The sequence below is a fragment of the Hypomesus transpacificus genome, chromosome 22 (genome assembly GCF_021917145.1).
Source record: "Hypomesus transpacificus isolate Combined female chromosome 22, fHypTra1, whole genome shotgun sequence".
Taxonomy (NCBI): domain Eukaryota; kingdom Metazoa; phylum Chordata; class Actinopteri; order Osmeriformes; family Osmeridae; genus Hypomesus; species Hypomesus transpacificus.
Window position 1 is genome coordinate 5773965 of NC_061081.1, and position 20603 is coordinate 5794567.

General features: G+C 42.3%; 1 protein-coding gene across 3 annotated transcripts in view; it reads left to right on the forward strand.

The window, feature by feature from the left end:
• The window catches only part of mcc (MCC regulator of WNT signaling pathway), a 333254-nt gene that overhangs the window by 11099 nt on the left and 301552 nt on the right, over window positions 1–20603 (forward strand). For all 3 annotated transcript variants that reach the window (XM_047045109.1, XM_047045107.1, XM_047045108.1), the window contains exon 2: window positions 3923–4158. In XM_047045109.1, the coding sequence (XP_046901065.1) occupies window positions 3923–4158 (236 nt within the window). The remainder of the gene's footprint in view (window positions 1–3922; window positions 4159–20603) is intronic.

Here is a 20603-nt window from a genome sequence, read left to right on the forward strand (position 1 = left end):
AGTTAGACTTAAATCCTTTGTGCTGCACCTGGGTGTACATTTTACGCCTAGTGGGGAGCAGGCGTAAGTTGGAAAATCGATGGCGATTATAATGTACAACAGTTTGATCGCACATGCAGCCCGTCTTGTTTATAGGCAACATATGGAAAGGGCATTAAGGCGAGAAAGATATGTCCGTCATCGCACAAATCCACTGTTAATTTTATTGGTGATTGATTTCCAAGCTGATTGTTTCTGTTTGTGTTGCTATTATTAAATTTCCCCGTGATCACTCTTCTATTCTGAGTAAACAACTCTAGAAGTTTTCAAATTTCTCTATCATTAAAATGTATTTTCCTTTTTTTTTTTTTTTTTTTTATCCATGGCTTGTTTTGAAGGGAGATAGGCTAGCTGTAGAGTGCGCTTTGGATAGGCTCTTAGATGTGTTGCTTGGCAACGATTGACGCTTTCACATTTTCACAAGGACGCGTATCTTAAAACCAGGTGTAGCTACGTGGTCTGTCAAGCTTGGTGCACTTGGTGTAAATTCAAATCACAAAGTTGGACGTAGCTAAGGCTGACGTAGGAGTTAATACCAACTTTTTTACGCCCAGCTGGTGCACCCGGCTCCTGGTCTGCAGCGAGTTTCCTACAATATCTTGAGAACCAGTCACTCTGCAAAGTTAATATTTTGCCCTTTTGTCCTTTTTATAATACAATGGAGTGCAGTACCGTATTTTAACTAATGCAATTAACAAAGGCATTCACAATTAAATGAAACTAAGGGACTAATAAGGAAATTCTGTTTAGTTATTTAAAGCGAATTTGCTTTTACAACTGATATTCAGCTGCTTTCAAAGGAACTGGATAGCTAACAGAACAACAATATAAAGTGGATATACTTTCAGTAGCCTTTAGATCAGTGAATTAAAAGAATGTGTTTACTGATGTCAAAACTGCCTGCACAATGAAAATTTGTAAGCGCTGTATGGCGAAGTAGGCCACCATTGTGCACGTTGTGACTTCTGTTATGAACGAAATGTTTAGATAATTGTTGTGGTAAGACATTTTCACAGAGAACTAATATAGTACATTTTGATCAACATAATACATGCAATTTATAACGTAGGAAATGGAATACAAATGAAGGCTACATAATCATTTGCATGAATGTAGGCTGCCACAGCATTGGCGTTCCCAGGCCAGCCGAGAGACAAAGTCTCTCCAGCGTGTCCTGGGTCTTCCCCGGGGCCTCTTTCCAGTGGGACATGCCCAGGACACCTCACCAGGGAGGCGTCCAGGAGGCATCCTGATAAGATGCCTGAGCCACCTCAACTGGCTCCTTTCGACGCGGAGGAGCAGCAGTTCTACTCTGAGCCCCTCCCGGATGACCGAGCTTCTCAAATTATCTCTAAGGAAGAGCCCGGACACCCTGCGGAGAAAGCTCATTTTGGCCACTTGTATTCGCAATCTCGTTCTTTTGGTCACTACCCACAGTTCGTGACCATAGGTGAGGGTAGGAACATGGATCGACTGGTAAATAGAGAGCTTTGCCTTTCCACTCAGCTCTGTCTTCATCACGATGGACCGATGCAGAGCCCGCATCACTGCGGATGCCACACCGATCCGCCTGTCGATCTCGCGCTCCATTCTTCCCTCACTCGTGAACAAGAGCCCAAGACACTTGAACTCCTCCGCTTGGGTCAAGATCTCCTCCCCGACCCGGAGATTGCACTCCACCCTTTTCCGGTTGATAACCATGGCATCAGATTTGGAGGTGCTGATTCCCATCCCAGCCGCTTTGCATTCGGTTGCGAACCACTCCATTGAGAGCTGAAGGTCACGGCCCGATGAAGCCATCAGGACCACATCATCCACAAAAAGCAGCGACCCGATCCTGAGGTCATCAAACCGGACCCCCTCAACGCCCTGGCTGCGCCTATAAATTCTGTCCATAAAAGTTATGAACAGAATCGGTGACGAAAGGGCAGCCCTGGCGGAGTCCAACCCTCTCCGGGAAGAAGTTCAACTTACTGCCGGTAATGCGGACCAACTCTGGCACCGGTCGTCCGGGTACTGGACAGCCCCGATCAGGGAATCCGATACCCTGTACTCCCGGAGCACCCCATACATGAGCCCCCGAGGGACACGGTCGAACACCTTTTCCAAATCCAGAAAACATGTGTAGACTGGTTGGGCGAACTCCCATGCACCCTCCAGGACCCTGCCGAGGGTGTAGAACTGGTCCACTGTTCCACGGCCAGGACGAAAACCACATTGCAGACCCCCCTCTCCAGGACTCCTGAATAGACTTTCCCAGGGAGGCTGAGGAGTATGATTCCCCCTAAAGTCGAAGCACACCCTCCGGTCCCCCTTTTTAAAAAGGGGAACCACCACCCCCGTCTGCCAGTCCAGAGGCACCATAAACTAGCAGTACTAAGTGGAATTAGAATGAAATAAAATGTACAATAAAATAAAATCTAAGTTGAGACATGGTTGAAGCTCTCCCGGAGGTGGGAGTTTAAGCTCCTTCTGACAGGGCATTCTGCCGGCCATTCCCAGCAGACCCTCACATTCCAAACCTGACCGGCGTCCTCCCCCACCATCGTAGCCAACTCACCACCAGGTGGTGATCAGTTGACAGCTCGGCCTCGGGTCTGATGACACGACTACAAAGTCGATCATCGAACTGCCGTGTCTAGCACAGAAGTCCAACAACAAAACTCTGTTCGAGTTCAGATTGGGGGGGTCGTTCATCCCAATCACACCCCTCCAGGTGTCAATGTCGTTGCCCACATGTGCATTGAAGTCCCCCAGGAGGACGTGGGCATCTCCGGTAGGAGCGCTTTCCAGCAACCCCCCCAGAGACTCCAAAAAATGGGGGTACTCTGAGGTGCCGTTTGGTGCGTAAGCACAAACAACAGTGAGGACACGTCCCCCACCAGAAGGCGAAGGGAGGCTACCCTCTCGTCCACTGGGTGAACCCCAACGTACAGGCACCAAACCGAGGGGACCACTGAGAACTGTCATCTATAATTACACCCCCACCCGCCACCTACGGTCTTCTTCTGACAACCGTCTGGTGGGCCCACCGCTCAAGAGTGCCCGGTCCAAACACAAGCTCTTCTCCTGTCTGGCCCCCCAATGGTGGAATCAACTCCCCACCTTCAAGAATAGGCTCAAGACGCTCTTGTTCCAGGAGTACAATGGCACTTAGGAATGATTGGCTGGAGCTGATGTTTCAGGATCACAATGACTCTTATTGAGAATCTTGTTGCTTAGTTGTAACTGACTTAAAACTATTGTACTTGCTGTGTAATATATTTTTGTTGCTTGCTTTTTTCCCCACAGGTACACCCTTGCACTTTTGAGGTTCATGTTGTTAAATTGCTTAATTGTAACTTGTTCAACTACATGCTCTTATGGTTCTTGTCTTTGGGACTTATTTAAATTTCACAATGTATGCTTCATGTTTTGGCTACCTGCAATGTTTGGGGCTATCTCGTTGTTATGATCAGTGACCCATGCACTTTTGTAAAACTCTCCTTTGGAAGTCGCTTTGGATAAAAACGTCTGCTAAATGCATAAATGTAAATAATTACAGATATGTGTGTCACTGACATCATCGCAGGCACTGTGCCCTATAAAAAAAAAAATCCAGAAATATGTGTGTGTGCCACCGATTTTATCACGGGCACTGTGCACTAGTCTTTTCAAAGAAAGGATGGCTACATTCTTTCAGTTTTTGACCTCAAGGAGGATGTTGCTTTGCACATTAAGTTGTTAATACATATTTTTAGGCATAACATGGGTGTATCTAATTGAAGAGAGCTCTGAAGAGCTAGGCCTAGTGTTTGAGGGGATCACAGTATATTGGAATTAGGATGTTCTCGGCCTTGGCTGGGAATGAAATATCTTACAGAACATTTATTTATCATATCAGGAACGACCTGCTGATGGTATGTCGGCAACTGAACATGGAGGAGTCCGTGGCTGAGATCATGGGCCAGCTTGGAGCTGACGAACGAGGGAAGATCTCCTTTGAGGACTTCAGACGCTGCCGCATGCAACTGGTCAACGAGATTCACAAGGAGGAGGGCGAACTGTGCCAGGATTCTGAAACCAGATTGATCAGGGATCGCATTGCCTCCAGGCCAACCAGCAGTGAGAACAGCCTGGGTGAGTGTCTAGGATAGTCAATTAGTTTTGGTGTTACTGAGTGAAATTGTTGAAGATTGTGGGACAACGCCTTGGCCAAGTGAACTTTGACCCTAATGTTGAGCAAATATTCCCCAACATTCTACCAACATCCAATGATTGACACCCTGAATCTAAATTTAAACTGTCACTGTTGGTTTCTATGATTAACAACCACAGCCAACACAAAACTGCCTACTTAAAACAAGCAAACAATAATAAAGTTGCCCATGGGGAATAAACCACCTAAATGTTGGGACATGTTTGTGGTTTAAAATGTTAGTTATTCTCGTCACAAAAAATCTGAAATTGGCAGCATGACTCATGTTGTTGCACCTTCTAATAATTTCTTAATGTTGTGCTGTGTAACCTGTTTTGCGTGCGGGCCCGAAACACTGCCCCCTCCTCCCCCAGTTATTAGGCATTAAAAATCATAAATAATTTTTTTCGACTAGTACACGTTATACATCGTTGGAAAGCTACGATTCTTGTGCTTCCATTGAAATAAACCAATTCAAGCTCAACTTGCAACAGAAAGTAGCGTCAACGTCTTTGTCCGGTGACCGTTCATTCAACAATGCCAGAGAAAAAAGTTGTACTTACCTTCGATTACTTAGGAATGTCCAGGTATGCACACAACTCATCAAAACCTCATCTGCTTACATTCCCAAGGGTCCAAAGTATCAAACCATGTCGAGTAGTTGTCCAAACAAAGAATTATATCCACACATAGCCACGATCTTGTTGCTTCATTGTTACTTCGTAAAAAAAAAGAATTCTGTCTCTCAACGCACTTTAGCTCATAGCATGAGATCTGGGTCAAGTAGAAACACGGGGATAGTCTTAAAATGGCCGCTACACTCTGACCTGTTGATAGACAATATTTATTTTTATTTATTTTTTACAAAATTTAGCCAATAGGAGCTTCCATGCCCCGGTGACAGTCCTCTAAAGCCAACTAGGTCTGTGCGTCCAGCCCACCCCCCGCCCACCCCCCCCCGCCCCCCTCTACACGATTTTTTCTAACTGGCTTGGAATGACTCTGAAAAGAGCTAGTTATCCTTGTAGCTTAGCGCTAGCTGTAAATGGCGATACCCCATATGCCAGGTTTTGTGGAGCCTTCAAAATAAAAGTCGATTGCGCAATATGTCAGTGTTCTTTGTGTGCTAATCCTGGGAATCAGATAAATCACTCCAATGTGTTCATGCTTCAGTTTTTGTGTTTCAGTAATACTAATGAGGGATTTAGCTGTTATATATGATAGTTCTAAGGACCACCTTTCATTAGAAATAACAATTATACCTTTTTATCCTAAGAATTTGACCTTGGTTAGAAGGGTCATTCTGGAGTCTCCAAAAGGCCCTTTTAGAAAACGCCTGGATGTACTCTTATAAAAACATGTGTCAAATATGAATATATTGTGGTATTATGTTTGACTTTTGATCTGAATTGGGTAAGGCTTCAACCTGTGGTCCAATTCTGTCTTCCAGCTAATACCTACCACCTCTAGGCCTCTTCAGGCCTCTGTTTTCAAAACAAAATCTAGGCGGAAATAGAAACTTTCACTTTCCTTGTGTTCAAGCTTCTATTACTCAACACCAGTAGGACTGACAGGGGTCCTGACAACAAGGAACATAACTTCAGAGTGTCAGCTTTCAAAAGAGTCCATTTACATGCATGTACTCCAAATGGTTCAAGAACAGCTTTCAATTTACTTTGGTTATGCTGTTTAGGCGTTTTTAGGCACATTTAACAGTCTCCAGAACAGGTTAAGGGTCTGGGCAACATATTCCATGGTGTATTATTTTGTTATCTAATTCAGTGGTTCCCAACCTGGAGTCCGCGCTCCCCTCTAGGGGGCGCCAGAGGCACCACAGTTCACAGGGGGGTGCGTGATCTAATTTGCTTTAAGGTCAAACATGCAGAAAATGTTCCACTATAATTTAATTGTAAAATAAATACATTTAAAAATGATATGCTTACATTGCCAAGTCCAATGCATACATGTTGTACAACCTTTATTCTGTTCATTTTCATCTCGCACTATTGTAGATGGATTTATGAATATTTCAAACGTCAATAGCTTTTTGTTCATGTGACCTATCATCCTCAAATCTATTTGAGTGTTCATTAACAATGCATACATGTTGAACAGCCTTTAGGTTTCTCATTGTCATCTCACATGATTTAGCACGCTCTTATCCAGAGCGACTTACAGCAAGTACAGGGACATTCCCCCCGAGGCAAGTAGGGTGAAGTGCCTTGCCCAAGCACACAACGTAATTTGGCATGGCCGGGAATTGAACTGGCAACCTTCTGATTACTAGCCCAATTCCATAACCTCTTAGCCACCTGATTCCCTCCTTCAAACTTCAATAGCTTTTTGTTCATGTGACCTGTCATCCTGAAATCCATTTCGGTGTTCATTGACTATGCATACATGTCGCACAGCCTTTAGTTTTGTCATTGTCACCTCACACTCTGGCACAGAAACAGCTGACCAGCTGACTCATCCCCTTGCGTTTTGATTTGCTGTAGTAAACCTACTGATTGAAGGTGTACGCTGCCTTCCAGGAGAAGACCATATCTAAACCCGTTGTTTCTTACCCAATGCGACACAGAATTCCTTACACCTTACTCTTGTGGACAACACACTCTGCAGTGTCTTTGTATGTTTTTAAATACGTTTTTTTGTGTTGTCAAGAAATATTTGGTGTTAAATGCAAGCTAAATATATGTAGCCTACTTTCTAAAATGGAGGTTGTCATGTAGTGTAGTCAAGTGTGTAGAATGTGATTATTAATAGGACTAAGAAATCCACCCTTTTATTACCACTATATAACATGTTGAATAACTAAAGTAAATGATAATATTATCAAAATTAATTACTATTTTAAAAGACAGAAGATTCTGCTTATCATTACAGAAATTGTATTTTTCGGATAAGGCTGCACATCAACTAATACTATGGAGCTTTTTTTCCCACTAAACTACAGTAATACACATCAAATAAAAATACAAAAAGTAATGAAATTCTATAGAAAAGGCTAGATGATAGGACAAATAATCAGAGTTATGACAAAAACAAGAACAATGCAATGCAAATGGTTACGCCATTTTAGTGAGTGCTTGTTCCAACTCGACAACACTGACTGTTGAAGCAAGGCGAAGACAGGAGTCCAGTCTTGTGCAGTGTTGATGTCCTTGGTGTCCAGTTGACCCACGGGATAGCAGTTCATAGTTTAGTACAGCAGACTCCAAAGAGATGGATCTAGTGATCTGCTTTAACAGCAGGATCTGTACCAAGTTAGTGCTGTGTACAATTGTGCTGGTGCAAGTGGACCATTGTATTCACTCACTCTTGACTGACTCCCTGGTGATGAGAGGGGGCAGTGGAGTAGGCCTACACAACCTCCATACTCAAGTAGTAGTACAAGTAATTGTCAAAGATGCTTTACTGAAAGTCAAAGTATCATTTGAAATTATGTAATGAAATTAAAGTAGGCCTAAGCAAATAGTAAACTTTTTAAGTATGTACAAAGTAGGGGGAATGTGTCACATTATCTCCAATGTACAGAGATACAATATTTAATAATTGTGTCTTAATACCAACAATTTCATCTCCCCTTACAATAACAGCAGTTTCTTTAGTAGCTTATGCTTCTCTGAAACTGTTGATTACAATGACTGTGTCCAAATCCGTCCTTGTACGTCCTTTTTCAACATTTATTTACATTTACATTTATTCATTTAGCAGACGCTTTTGTCCAAAGCGACTTCCAAGAGAGAGCTTCACAAAGTGCATAGGTCACTGATAATAACAACAAGATAGCCCCACAGCATTGCGGGTAGTCAAAGACAAGAAGTACATATTGTGAACAACCAAAAAATAGTGCTAAAGGGAAGAGACCATAAGAGCATGTAGTTAAACAAGTTAAAATTACACAACATTGATCTCTAAGTGCAGGTGTACCTGTAGGAAAGCAATAAAAATAGGATTAACTAAAAAAGAAGAATACAACAGTTTAAATCAGCTACCACTAACCAACAAGAGCAACAGTCTAAGCAAGAGTCATTGTGAACCTTGAGGAAACTAGCGTTGGATTCAGCAAACCATTCCTAAGTACCATTGTACTCCCGGAACAAGTGCGTCTTGAGCCTTCTCTTGAAGGTGGAGAGACAGTCCGTGTCTCTGATGGAGGTGGGGAGTTGATTCCACCACTGGGGTGCCAGGCAGGAGAAGAGCTTGTGCTGGGACCGGGCGGTCTTGAGAGGTGGGACCACCAGGCGGTTGTCTGAAGAAGACCGTAGGTGGCGGGTGGGGGTGTAAGGCTGCAGGAGAGACTTGATGTAGTCGGGCGCAGTTCCATTCACTGCTCGGAAGGTCAGTACCAGGGTCTTGAATCTGATGCGGGCCGTTATGGGTAGCCAGTGGAGGGAGATGAGGAGCGGGGTAACGTGGGAGCGTCTGGGTAGATTGTAGACCAGACGGGCCGCTGCGTTCTGAATTCTCTGAAGAGGGCGGGTTGCGCATGATGGGAGACCGGCGAGCAGCGAGTTGCAGTAGTCCAACTTGGAGAGGACAAGTGCTTGGACAAGCAGCTGGGTGGAGTGCTCAGACAGGTATCTCCTGATCTTCCGGATGTTGTAGAGGGTGAATCTACACGACCGGGAGACCGCAGCAATGTGGGCCGTGAGGGAGAGCTCGTCGTCCATGGTCACCCCAAGGTTCCTGGCAGAGGATGAGGGGGTCACCGTCGCAGATCCCAGGGTGATTGAGAAGTCATGGGAGATGGAGGGTTTGGCCGGGATGATGAGAAGTTCTGTTTTGGCAAGGTTCAGCTGGAGTTAATTAGTCAATTAGTTAATTAGTTAATTAGTCAACGTTAATTTGTTTGGTTTATTATATATAAACTTTATTTCGAACACTTACTAGGTTCATAGATTACAAAACAACATACAAACATATTATAAAAACACGAGGTACATCATTTCCTGAGGAGGCTCAGATGCCAATGAGTCCACATATTAGAAAAATAACGTATTGAGCTTAGTGCTGGATTGGTTAGTACCAGGATGATGCTGTTCATAGAGGTCGTAAGTCTGCACATGCAGCTGTACATGAGTCTGCGCAAATTATTATCATCGTCGTTGTCGTCATAGCATGTGCACTAGCTCCATAGATTTATGTCTCTGGGCCATGGCATCTGACTCACAAGAAACATATTAATAAGGGGGAGGGGTGGGGACTTGTAAGAGAAATGATTAGGCTATCCCAGTGTCAGCATATAGAAAGAACCAATGTGGTTCATGGGGCGGTCAATGGGCAAATTGTTATTCTTATCACGTTTTTATTTTACACCGGCGCAAAAGGTGTCTCAGCCAGCCAGGCATTTGCCCGGTATGACAAATTACCAGTCCAGGCCTATTTGACTTTACAGTTGGCCTTTGGGTTTTACCCCTTGGAAGGAAAATCAGAATCAGAATTTGGTTTTATTCACCAAGAAGGTTTACACAAACATGGAATTTACTGAGGCCGGAAGGTGCAAACAATAAACATATACGGATCTTCAATCAAAAAGTATCAAACTACAGTAGTCTAACTAATCCTAGGAAATAACCGTCTAAAAAATAAAAACAATTTAAATTCTAAAAAGTAAAATATAAATTAAAAAAATAATAAGAATTTGTATGGGCATTAGAGCAAATAAGGTGGCTTGTGCGTAGTGCAACAAGTGTCGGATGGACTAATAATAGATAATAGTTAAATGTCAGTGGGAGTCCTTGGCCTTGTTGAAGAGGCCAGTAGAGGATGGAAAGAAACAGTTCTTGTGGCGTGAGGTTTTGGTCCTGATGGACCGCAGCCTTCTGCCGGAGGGGAGTAGCTGGAACAGAGTGTCCAGGGTGGGAGGAGTCGGCCACAATCTTCCTCACTCGCCTCAGGGTCCTCGAGGTGTGCAGGTCCTCCAGGGTAGGCAGATTGCAGCCAATCTCCTTCTCAGCAGCGCGGATGATACGCTGCAGTCTGCTCTTGTCCTTGGCAGTGGCAGCAGCGTACCAGACGGTGATGGAGGAGGTGAGGATGACTCAATGATGGCTGTGTAGAAGTGCACCATCATTGTCTTTGGCAGGTTGAATTTCTTCAGCTGCCGTAGGAAGTACATCCTCTGTTGTGCTTTCTTGGTGAGGGAGCTGATGTTCAGTTCCTACTTGAGGTCCTGGGAGAGGATAGTGCCCAGGAAGTGGAAGGACTCCACAGTGTTGACTGGGGAGTCACACAGGGTGATGGGGGTGAGTGGGGCTGTATTCTTCCTGAAGTCCATATCCACTGTCTTAAGACCATTGAGCTCTAAGTTGTTCTCGCTGCACCAGGTCACCAGGTTGTAAGCTTCCCAGCTGTAATCAGACTCGTCCCCGTCAGAGATTAGCCCGATGAGGGTGGTGTCGTTCTCAAACTTCAGGAGTTTGACGGATGGATGACTGGAGGTGCAGCTGTTGCTGTATAGGGAGAAGAGCAGAGGGGAAAGGATGCAGCCCTTAGGAGATCCGGTGCTGATGGACCGGTAGTCAGAGACGTGTGTTCCCAGCTTAACACACTGCTTCCTGTCTGACAGGAAATCTGTAATCCACCTGCAGGTGGAGTCAGGCAAGGCTGGATGATGGTATTTAAGGCAGAGTTAAAGTCCACAAACAAGATCCTGGCGTAGAATGCTGGGGAGTCCAGGTGCTTCAGGGTGAAGTGGAGGGCCATGTTAACTGTGTCGTCCACAGACCTGTTGGCTCTGTAGGTAAACTGCAGGGGGTCCAGGAGGGGGTCTGTGATGGCTTTGAGGTGTGCTAGCACCAGGCGCTCGAAAGACTTCATTACCACAGAGGTCAGGGCGACGGGTCTGTAGTCATTATGTCCTGTTGGCCTTGGCTTTTTGGGCACAGGGATGATGGTGGAGGACTTGAGACAGGCTGGTACATGGCAAGTCTCCAGGGAGGTGTTGAAGATGGTGGTGAACACCGGAGACAACTGGTCAGCGCAGTGCTTGAGGGTGGCTAGAGATACAGAGTCCGGCCCAGCTGCTTTGCGAGGGTTCACTGCAAAAAATTACTAAAAAAAGTAAGAGAAAAATGACCAATAATTAGCTAAATGTTCTTTTAACAAGCAAAATTATCTGCCAGTGAAGCAAGATAATCACACTTGTTAAGATTTCTTGAAATAAGAAAAAGATTTCTTGAAACAAGAAAAAGAAATCCAGAAAATAAGACCTCAAAATCTCAATATAGGCCTGGACCACTTGTATTGAGCATTCTTGTTAAGATTTTTTGACTTGAGTAAATAAGAACTTGGGTACAAACCAGGTTAAGGCAAATTTGCTCAAAATAAGTCGAGAGAGGATGAAAACCAGATTACAATTCTTGTTTTAAGTACATTGGGAATCTCATAATAAGTAGATAATTCTTATATAAGGAAGACTTGTTAAGAGAAGATTATCCTGTTCCTAGCAGCCATTAAATCTAAAAGTCTCTCCATTCATACTTGCAGGGCAGAATTCCGAGCCCCTCCCCTTGCAAAACTTAAAACATTGTAGTTGTCTTTGCTTACCATGATCAGTGCACTGAATCTCTGTAGCTAAATATTACAATTAACTAATCTGTATTAGTACTGAGATAGTTTTTCACTAAAACACACTTATTAGTAATGACAACTCAAAAGTTTGATTTCAACAGGGAAATATTTTGTTTATTTGCTCAAATCAGAAAATATGGTATACTAAAATAAAAACATTGCAACAAACTTTTCAGCTTCAAAAACAAAAAAAGTTAAAGACATGAAACATGGTTATCTAGCCAAGGTGATCTATATGTTATCTAGCCAATAAAGGCATCCCAGTCAGCTTTGGACCATTTAAAGACTAAATTTGCATCCTTCTCATGCAGCAAGTCTCCAAGGACTTACAGCTATAGCAATTTATACTTATAACTATAGCAATTTTGCAGTGATTCATGACCATAAACTTAACAATGTGCCATGGGAAGATCAACATTTTTGAACAGTGTAATACCGTCTATATTGATATAGATGTATCTATGTACTGCATATCTGGTGATGGGGTGTAGCATGGGCCATCATAATTCTGACCATGATTCGTCATTAGACTCATTAACGATCACTGCAAAAGATCTACATTTTCTGTTCAGAGACAGGAGAACAACCATCTCTCCAGCTCTCCATCGCAGCCATAGCCCACCTGAGAGGTCACGACAGTTAGCCAGACTCGTTAGATCAGAGAGGTATATTAACATCGCATCGTTTGAGTATCAGAAGAGTCGAGACTTCAGGACCCCTGGTTCTGGACTGGATGGAGTGCTACGGAGATGGCGTTCTGCTAGGTTCTCCTGTCTGCACCAGAACTGCAGCTCTTTTGCAGTGATTGTCTCCTATGTATGCACGGTAGGGGTGGAACGGTACACTGAAGTCACGGTTCGGTTCGTACCGCGGTTCAGACATCACAGTTCGGTACGAGTTCGGTACAATGGGGGGAAAAGCAAAACAAAAATGCAGAAGCAGGGCTCCAGACTAACTACTGTACATGCAAGTCTTAGCTAAATGTATGATGCGCTTGTCGATCAGTCCTCCTACACCACGACACGATAGGCTACTAGCTGAGCAACAGCGCAAACACAGGCAGGGATACAGTAGCAGCAACGCCGGCCCTGGTCCCTTACATATACAACAAAACACGGACGTTGATGGAGCGCGAGTTGTCAGCTGCACCCTCCGTTTCACTAACGACTGATGGTTGGACTTCTCGTGCTACCGAAAGCTACCTCACGGTGACTGCTCATTTTATTGACTGAGTGGGAAATGAAAGCGTCATTTCTACAGACACGGCCCCTGTATGAGCAGAACACAAGCACTCACCTAGCTGAGAAGCTACAGAAGATCGTGGCAGAGTAGAAACTAGAGAGGCCTGGAAATTTGGAATTTATTGGGTGTGTACAACATCAGCGGACGTTAGCAACAACTCATAGATACTACGCTCCGGATAAAGGCGTCTGCTAGACTAACTGCACGTTCTAGTAAGACAGCAATATCAGCGAGCCCTCAGCATTAGTACCGCAGCTAAAAGTCTAGGAAAGTTTAGGCTATTTTTCGCTATACTTACACTACGAACATTCATATTTAGCACTAGTTTAGTGCTGCTGCTGCTAGCTATCTCTGACTCACTCAGGCACAGCTCGGCTACACAGGTGGCGGCGCCAATCAGTTTCAGAGCTAAGGCGGGGCTACAGATTGTCCCTAAAGAACACGAATATCTTACAGTAGTTCCGCATTACATTAAGTAATTTGCACGCGAGTTTTATTAATTTTTATACCGTGTATTCTCCATGCAATTTCACGAGCCGAACCGTGACGCCCGTGCCGTACGGTTCGGTACAAATACATGTAAGAGTGTCTCGTTTAGTACAGGTTTACAGTGCAACACTAGTTCACTCCAATGTTAATACTTAGCTATAAAAATTGCATTCGCGCTGACCCACAGCAGAGTTGGCTAATAGTTCATCCTAAATTTGGAGCTGGCAAAAACCTACACATTTGTATGTATAATTTGAACAGTACTTGCTACGAATCTTTAGCTGAGGCAACATACTTTGTTCCTATTTCACCGACGCCAGCCGCAAATTAGCCACCCTAGCTGAGGCATCGACCATAGGAGACTTGGCTAGCTATCAAACTAGACGAAAATGTTTTCAATCATGACGGAATTACTGGATTTGATTATTCAAATAATTTAAGTACGGTGTTAACGGCACAAGTAAAACAGTACGCACAGACATTACTAGCAGCTAAATTGGATGACTGCAGATACGGTCGTATGCAAAAGTTTAGGCACACCTCTGAGGCTGCATGATAATTTAAAAAAAGATCAATATAATATTGTAATATTCCTTTTCTAGTTAACACTGAGTGCTGGGGTGTGTTCCAGACAAATATATTTGGTGTAGTAGTATTCAGTTGTGTGAAATTAAATCAAATGTGAAAAAAAGGCTGTGCAAAAGTTTGGGCACCCTTATCATTTATTTGATTTGAATACCTCTGCCTACTAAATGCAACACATAGTTAGTCTGATTAACTTGTTAAGCCTTCAATTACATAAAAAGGTGCATTCAATTATTAGAAAGGGTATTTAAGTTAGCCAATTGCAAGTTGTGCTTCTCTTTGATTCTCCTCTGAACAGTGGCAAAATGGGGGCATCAAAACAGCTATCAAATGATCTAAAAACAAAGATTGTTCAGCAGTATGGTTTAGGGGAAGGCTACAAAAAGTTATCCCGGAGGTTTCAGCTATCAGTTTCCACTGTGAGGAATGTCATTAAGAAATGGAAGGCAACAGGCACAGTTCTTGTTAAGGCCAGAAGTGGCAGGCCAGGAAAAATAACAGGCAAAGGCAAAGAATGGTCAGAATGGTCAAGGACAACCCTCAGACCACCTCCAAAGACCTGCAAGGTAATCTTGCTGCAGATGGTGTCACTGTGCATTGCTGGACCATGCAGCGCACATTGCACAGAGAACAGCTGTATGGGAGAGTAATGCGGAAGAAGCCTTTTCTGCACACGCGCCACAAACAGGCTTGCTTTAGGTTTGCCAAACTACATTTGAACAAGCCAGGCTCATTTTGGAACAAAGTGCTCTGGACTGATGAGAGTTATTCGGTCACAAGGAGCCGCATGGAGGCAAAAGAACACAGCATTCCTAGAAAAACACTTGCTGCCCACAGTAAAATTTGGTGGGGGGTCCATCATGCTGTGGGGCTGTGTGGCTAGTGCAGGAACTGGGATTTCTAGTTAAAGTTGAAGGACACATGGATTCAACTCAGTACCAGCAAATTCTGGACAATAATGTTCAAGAATCTGTAACAAAGCTGAAGTTACGGCAGAGTTTGGTGTTCCAGCAGGACAACGACCCGAAACATTACTCCAAATCCACTAAGGCATTTATGCAGAGGAACAACTACAATGTTCTGGAATGGCCATCCCAGTCCCCAGACTTGAATATAATTGAAAATCTATGGGGTGACTTGAAGCGGGCTGTCCACGCTAGGCACCCATCAAACCTTACTGAACTGGAGATGTATTGTAAGGAAGAATGGTCCAAATTACCTCAATCCAGACAGTCATCAGAGGATATAAAAAGCATCTAGAAGCTGTTATTTTTGCAAAAGGAGGCTCTACTAAATATTGATTAGAGATGTAACAATATCAAAATCTCACGGTACGAAACAATTTCGATATTGACCTCATGGTACGATATTTTTTTGCGATATTGTGGAAAAGCTCACGGTATTGTTAAATAGCTCACGATAGTGTTTGTGATGATAATAGCAAAAAAAATACTGACATTTATTCTGCTTTTGCCAGTCAACAGGCAATTTATTGTTGTATTTATGGATCATGACAACGTAAAACGCTGATCACGTAGTGCTTTTAAAGTGCAAGTTGTATAATAATATTTGGTTGCATTACTGATTCTTCTGTGAAATGTTCAAGTTAAGAAGCAACTAGAACAATTGGAAACAATAGGGAATTCCCTTTAAGTGCAAACAAAGATCAAGTTAAGTCAGGTTTAAATGTGCAAGGCAAATACAGCCTTTTAAAACTGGTATTTAGGAACATAACTTAAACTTAAATAAATATTCAGTCAAAAAGCCTTAAAAAAAAAAAAACTGACCTATCATTTAGCTTATGTTCACATTGCCATTGCGTTTTTTGACACGGCGAAACCAAAATGTTTCCAGACATCTGATTTAAAAGCTGCAGGGGTTGGCACAATCTCAACTTCGGCGTTGTTGTTTTCATCCTTACAAGTATCGCTGTCGGCCATGCTGGCTTGCTGTGAGCTAGTGTGGACAGCGTGCAATCCTATTGGCTTGTCCTATGGTTCTTGTGACGACGCAGCGCAAAGGATCATGGTCTATGTAGTTAACAATGATTTGTTCCGCGGGACTGTGTTTATTCCTCTTGCTTTTTGACGGACACCTGTCCTTTTAATATTGTAACCCAACCACGACGATATCGAGACACGTTTACCACCGCGATAGCACGATATCGTCAATATCATTACATCCCTAATATTGATGTGATTTTTCTGTTGGGGTGCCCAAATTTATGCAAGTGTCTAATTCTCTTATGATGCGTATGGCATATTTTCTGTTTCAAATAAACCTTATTTCACTGCTAGAATATCACTGTCCATGACGTATGTGTATATATATATGACAAAGACGTTCCTCATCCAAACGCCAAACAATTTATAGATGAAAGTAATGGAGATTATCAGGGGTGCCCAAACTTTTGCATACGACTGTAGTTTACGGTTACAGAGCAAAAGTCACGATCCTGAGACGCAGTGGTGAGGTGAAAAGGTGGAGAAGAGAAACGGTCGGGAAAGCGCGAAATCTGACGTCATTTCCACCTCAACTATTTCACTTCCTGAAAATTGCATGTAAACCAATCTCATTTGAGTTTTGAATCTTGCTTGTTGCACAGCTAGCCATATTTAAAACAATATCGTATATTTGTATTGATTATGTTTAATATATTTAGGAATTAATAGACTTATGCTCATTTTAAGGAATTGTAATGAATACATTTTGGGAAAATGAACGAACTTGACAACAAACTTAAACAGTCTTCTGGACAGATGCTGATACTTATGAAGATATTTCCTTATATTCTCAATGCTATCAAGGACAATGTTTACGTGCAGTTCATCAGGGATTTAATTTAGATATCTCATATCCTTTTTGCTCCTATTCTATTTAGGGAAACTTTAAACAAACTTGAAGAAATGATAGAGAATCACCTTAAACAATTTAGGCAGCTTTTCCCTGACAACAATGTAACACCAAAGCAACATTATATGGTCCATTTCTCTTTACAAATTCTCTGCGCCCCCTAACATGAGTATGAGATTCAAGTCTAAACACAGGTTTTTAACGAAATTGGCTTCAAGATTAAACTACAAAAATATTTGTAAATCTCTTGCAGACCACAGTGAAGTTATAGAAATTACACAGGTTACTCAGATGCAGGTTTATGTGCACAGGAGAAAGGCAATCCACAGAGTTTGCAAGGCTCTCATTCTCTGTTTGCCCTTAATTCTTACATGTTATCTTAGTTAGTTGGCCTCCATTCTTAAATCAAGTTTTAGTGCGTCGAGAAACAAGTAAAATGTGCTTAAGGTATAGCTGTCGATATGGCTACAGAATTTTTCTACGGTCATTTGAGATAAATCTGCTTAAAACTAGTTTTATTACCTAAGTAAGGTAAGTCAAGAAGATTTTTCTTGAAACAAGTCAAATATCTCCATCCTTAATGAGTAAATAAACCCCAAAATGAGTGTGACAAGGTAAATATACTGAATATAAGGCAATTTAACTCGAACCGATTTTCATTTTTTGCAGTGTTCTGCCTCTTGAAAAGTCTGTTAACTTCTCCCTCCTGTATGGAAAGAGTCGTCACTGTGGTAGGGAGGCCTCTTTGGTTGGGAGGTGCAGTTCAGGACAGTCCAATTGTCTTTCAAATCTGCAGTGGAACTCTGTCAGGTCGTTGGCCAGTTGGGAGTTGTTAACGGGGCTTTGGGCTTGTAGTTGGTGATCTGCCCTCTCCCTCTCCAGACAGAAGCAGTGTCGTTAGCAGACAATTGGTGTTTTAGTCTCTGAGTACAGCCATACAAAATGAACAAAATAATGAATGTGCAACATGTATGCACAGTCAATGATTACTAGATTTGAGGATTGATATCCAAAAAGCTATTGAAGTTCGGAATATTAGAACATTTACTGAAAAAAGTGTGAGATGAAAATGAACAAAATCAAGGCTGTGCAACATGTATGCAAAGTCGATGAACATTGTGAAATTGATTTGAGGATGATGGGTTACATGACCAAATAGCTATTGAAGTTTGAAATACTAATACTAATACTAGGGGAGTCAGGTGGCTGAGCAGTTAGGGAATCGGGCTAGTAATCAGAAGGTTCCCGGAAGCAGAAAATGAAAATGAAGAAAAATAAACGCTGTACAACATGTATGCATATTCAATGAACACTCTGAAATAGATTTAAGGATGATAGGTCACATGACCAAAAAGCTATTGAAGTTTGAAATCCCCGAAAGATCACTGAAAATAGTGTGAGGTAAGTAAGTAAGACTTTATTTATATAGCACATTTCATACAGGAATTGCAGCTCAAGGTGCTTTACTTAAAATCAACAAAAACAATAATACAAGTGATAAAAGTAATAGATCTAAAACATATAACAACCCAGACAAGCCGCACTCTATCTGCGGTCTCTCGAATCCGTCTTGGATCCGAGCTGCACTTGCAGTTTCCAACCATATAACAAAACACATGCACTCTTGCACAGTCTTTGTGGTTTCTCATTTAAAATAAAATAAAGTAAATAATAATAATAATAATAATAAAAACTACAGAATAACAAAATACAATAACTCAACAAAATTGATAAAATGTAACACATAAGCAATAGTGCAAGTCAAACACAAGGTGCAATCTTTGCGGGAATACAAAGCAAATCTATAAAAACAATAATATAACTACTACCAGTTGTAAGGCCCTTCTGAGATAAAAATTAGTTAAATGCTTCGGTAAAATGGTAGGTTTTAAGCTGTCTTTTAAAATAGCTAGTGTGTTTGCTTCCCTAATATTTATGGGTAATTTGTTCCATAGTTTTGGGGCGTAATTAACAAATGCCAAATCACCACTCTTCTTATGACTGCTTCTGGTGACCTCTAATAGGCCTGCATTTGATGATAGCAGTGTTCTAGCTGGTGTGTAGTTTATAAGGGAGTTAGCAATGTAGCTAGGTCCTTGTCAGTGTAGAGCTTTGTATGTGAGGAATAGGACCTTAAAGTCAATTCTGAAGGTAACAGGAAGCCAATGTAAAGTAGCTAGGACAGGACTAATGTGTTCTCTCATTTTAGTTTTGGTTAATAATCGAGCTGCAGAATTTTGAATGAGCTGTAGTCTTTAAGTGGTTTTCTTGGGAAGACCAGTGAAAAGTGCGTTACAGTAGTCCAGCCGGTTGGATATAAAAGCATGAATTATTAACTTCTCTGCATCAGTTTATGAATGGTCGTACATTTGCTATATTCCTCAGGTGAAAGAAAGCAGTTTTGGTCACTTTATTAATGTGGGAGTAGAAATTCAAATGAGTCCAGGATTACACCGAGACTTGTCACCTTTGGTTTAAGCCAGGGGGTTAAACTTCCTAGATTCTTAGTAAGCATCTCTCTTTTGGATTTGGGGCCACATAGTAGGACTTCAGTTTTGTCTTAACTTTCTTAAATTAAATGATCATTCATCCATTTGTTTATTGCCAACAGGCAGCTGGTAATGGAATTGATGGCCGTTGCATCGTTGGAATCAGTGGATATATATAGTTGTGTGTCGTTCGCATAGCTATGGAAATTCATGTTATGTTCTCTGATTATGTCACCGAGTGGTAACATATAAAGAGAAAAAAGTAATGGACCTAGGCAGCTTCCTTGAGCAACCCCGTAGCAGTTCTCATGTTTCTTAGACCTATGGTCTCCTAAACTAACATAAAACTTCCTTCCTGTGATATATGATTTCATCCAGTTCAATACACTATCCGTGAACCCAATAAGCTTTTCCAGTCTATTGATTAGGATGTTGTGATCAATGGTATCAAATGCAGCACTGAGATCTTAAAGGATAAGGATAGAGGTGTAAATGAGAACTAAAGGCTGTGCAACATGTATGCATAGTCAATGAACACTCTGAAATGGATTTGAGTATGATAGGTCACATTACCAAAAAGCTATTGAAGTTTGAAATATTCAAAGATCCATCTACAATAGTGTGAGATGAAAATGAACAAAATAAAGGCTGTGCAACATGTATGCATAGTCAATGAACACTCTGAAATGGATTTGAGTATGATAGGTCACATGACCAAAAAGCTATTGAAGTTTGAAATATTCAAAGATCCATCTATTAGGGTTGGAACGGTACACTGAAGTCACGGTTCGGTTCGTACCGCGGTTCAGACATCACGGTTCGGTACGAGTTCGGTACAATGGGGGGGAAAAGCAAAACAAAAATGCAGAAGCAGGGCTCCAGACTAACTACTGTACATGCAAGTCTTAGCTAAATGTATGATGCGCTTGACACGATAGGCTACTAGCTGAGCAACAGCGCAAACACAGGCAGGGATACAGTAGCAGCAACGCCGGCCCTGGTCCCTTCCCTATACAACAAAACAAGGACGTTGATGGAGCGCGAGTTGTCAGCTGCACCCTCCGTTTCACTAACGACTGATGGTTGGACTTCTCGTGCTACCGAAAGCTACCTCACGGTGACTGCTCATTTTATTGACTGAGTGGGAAATG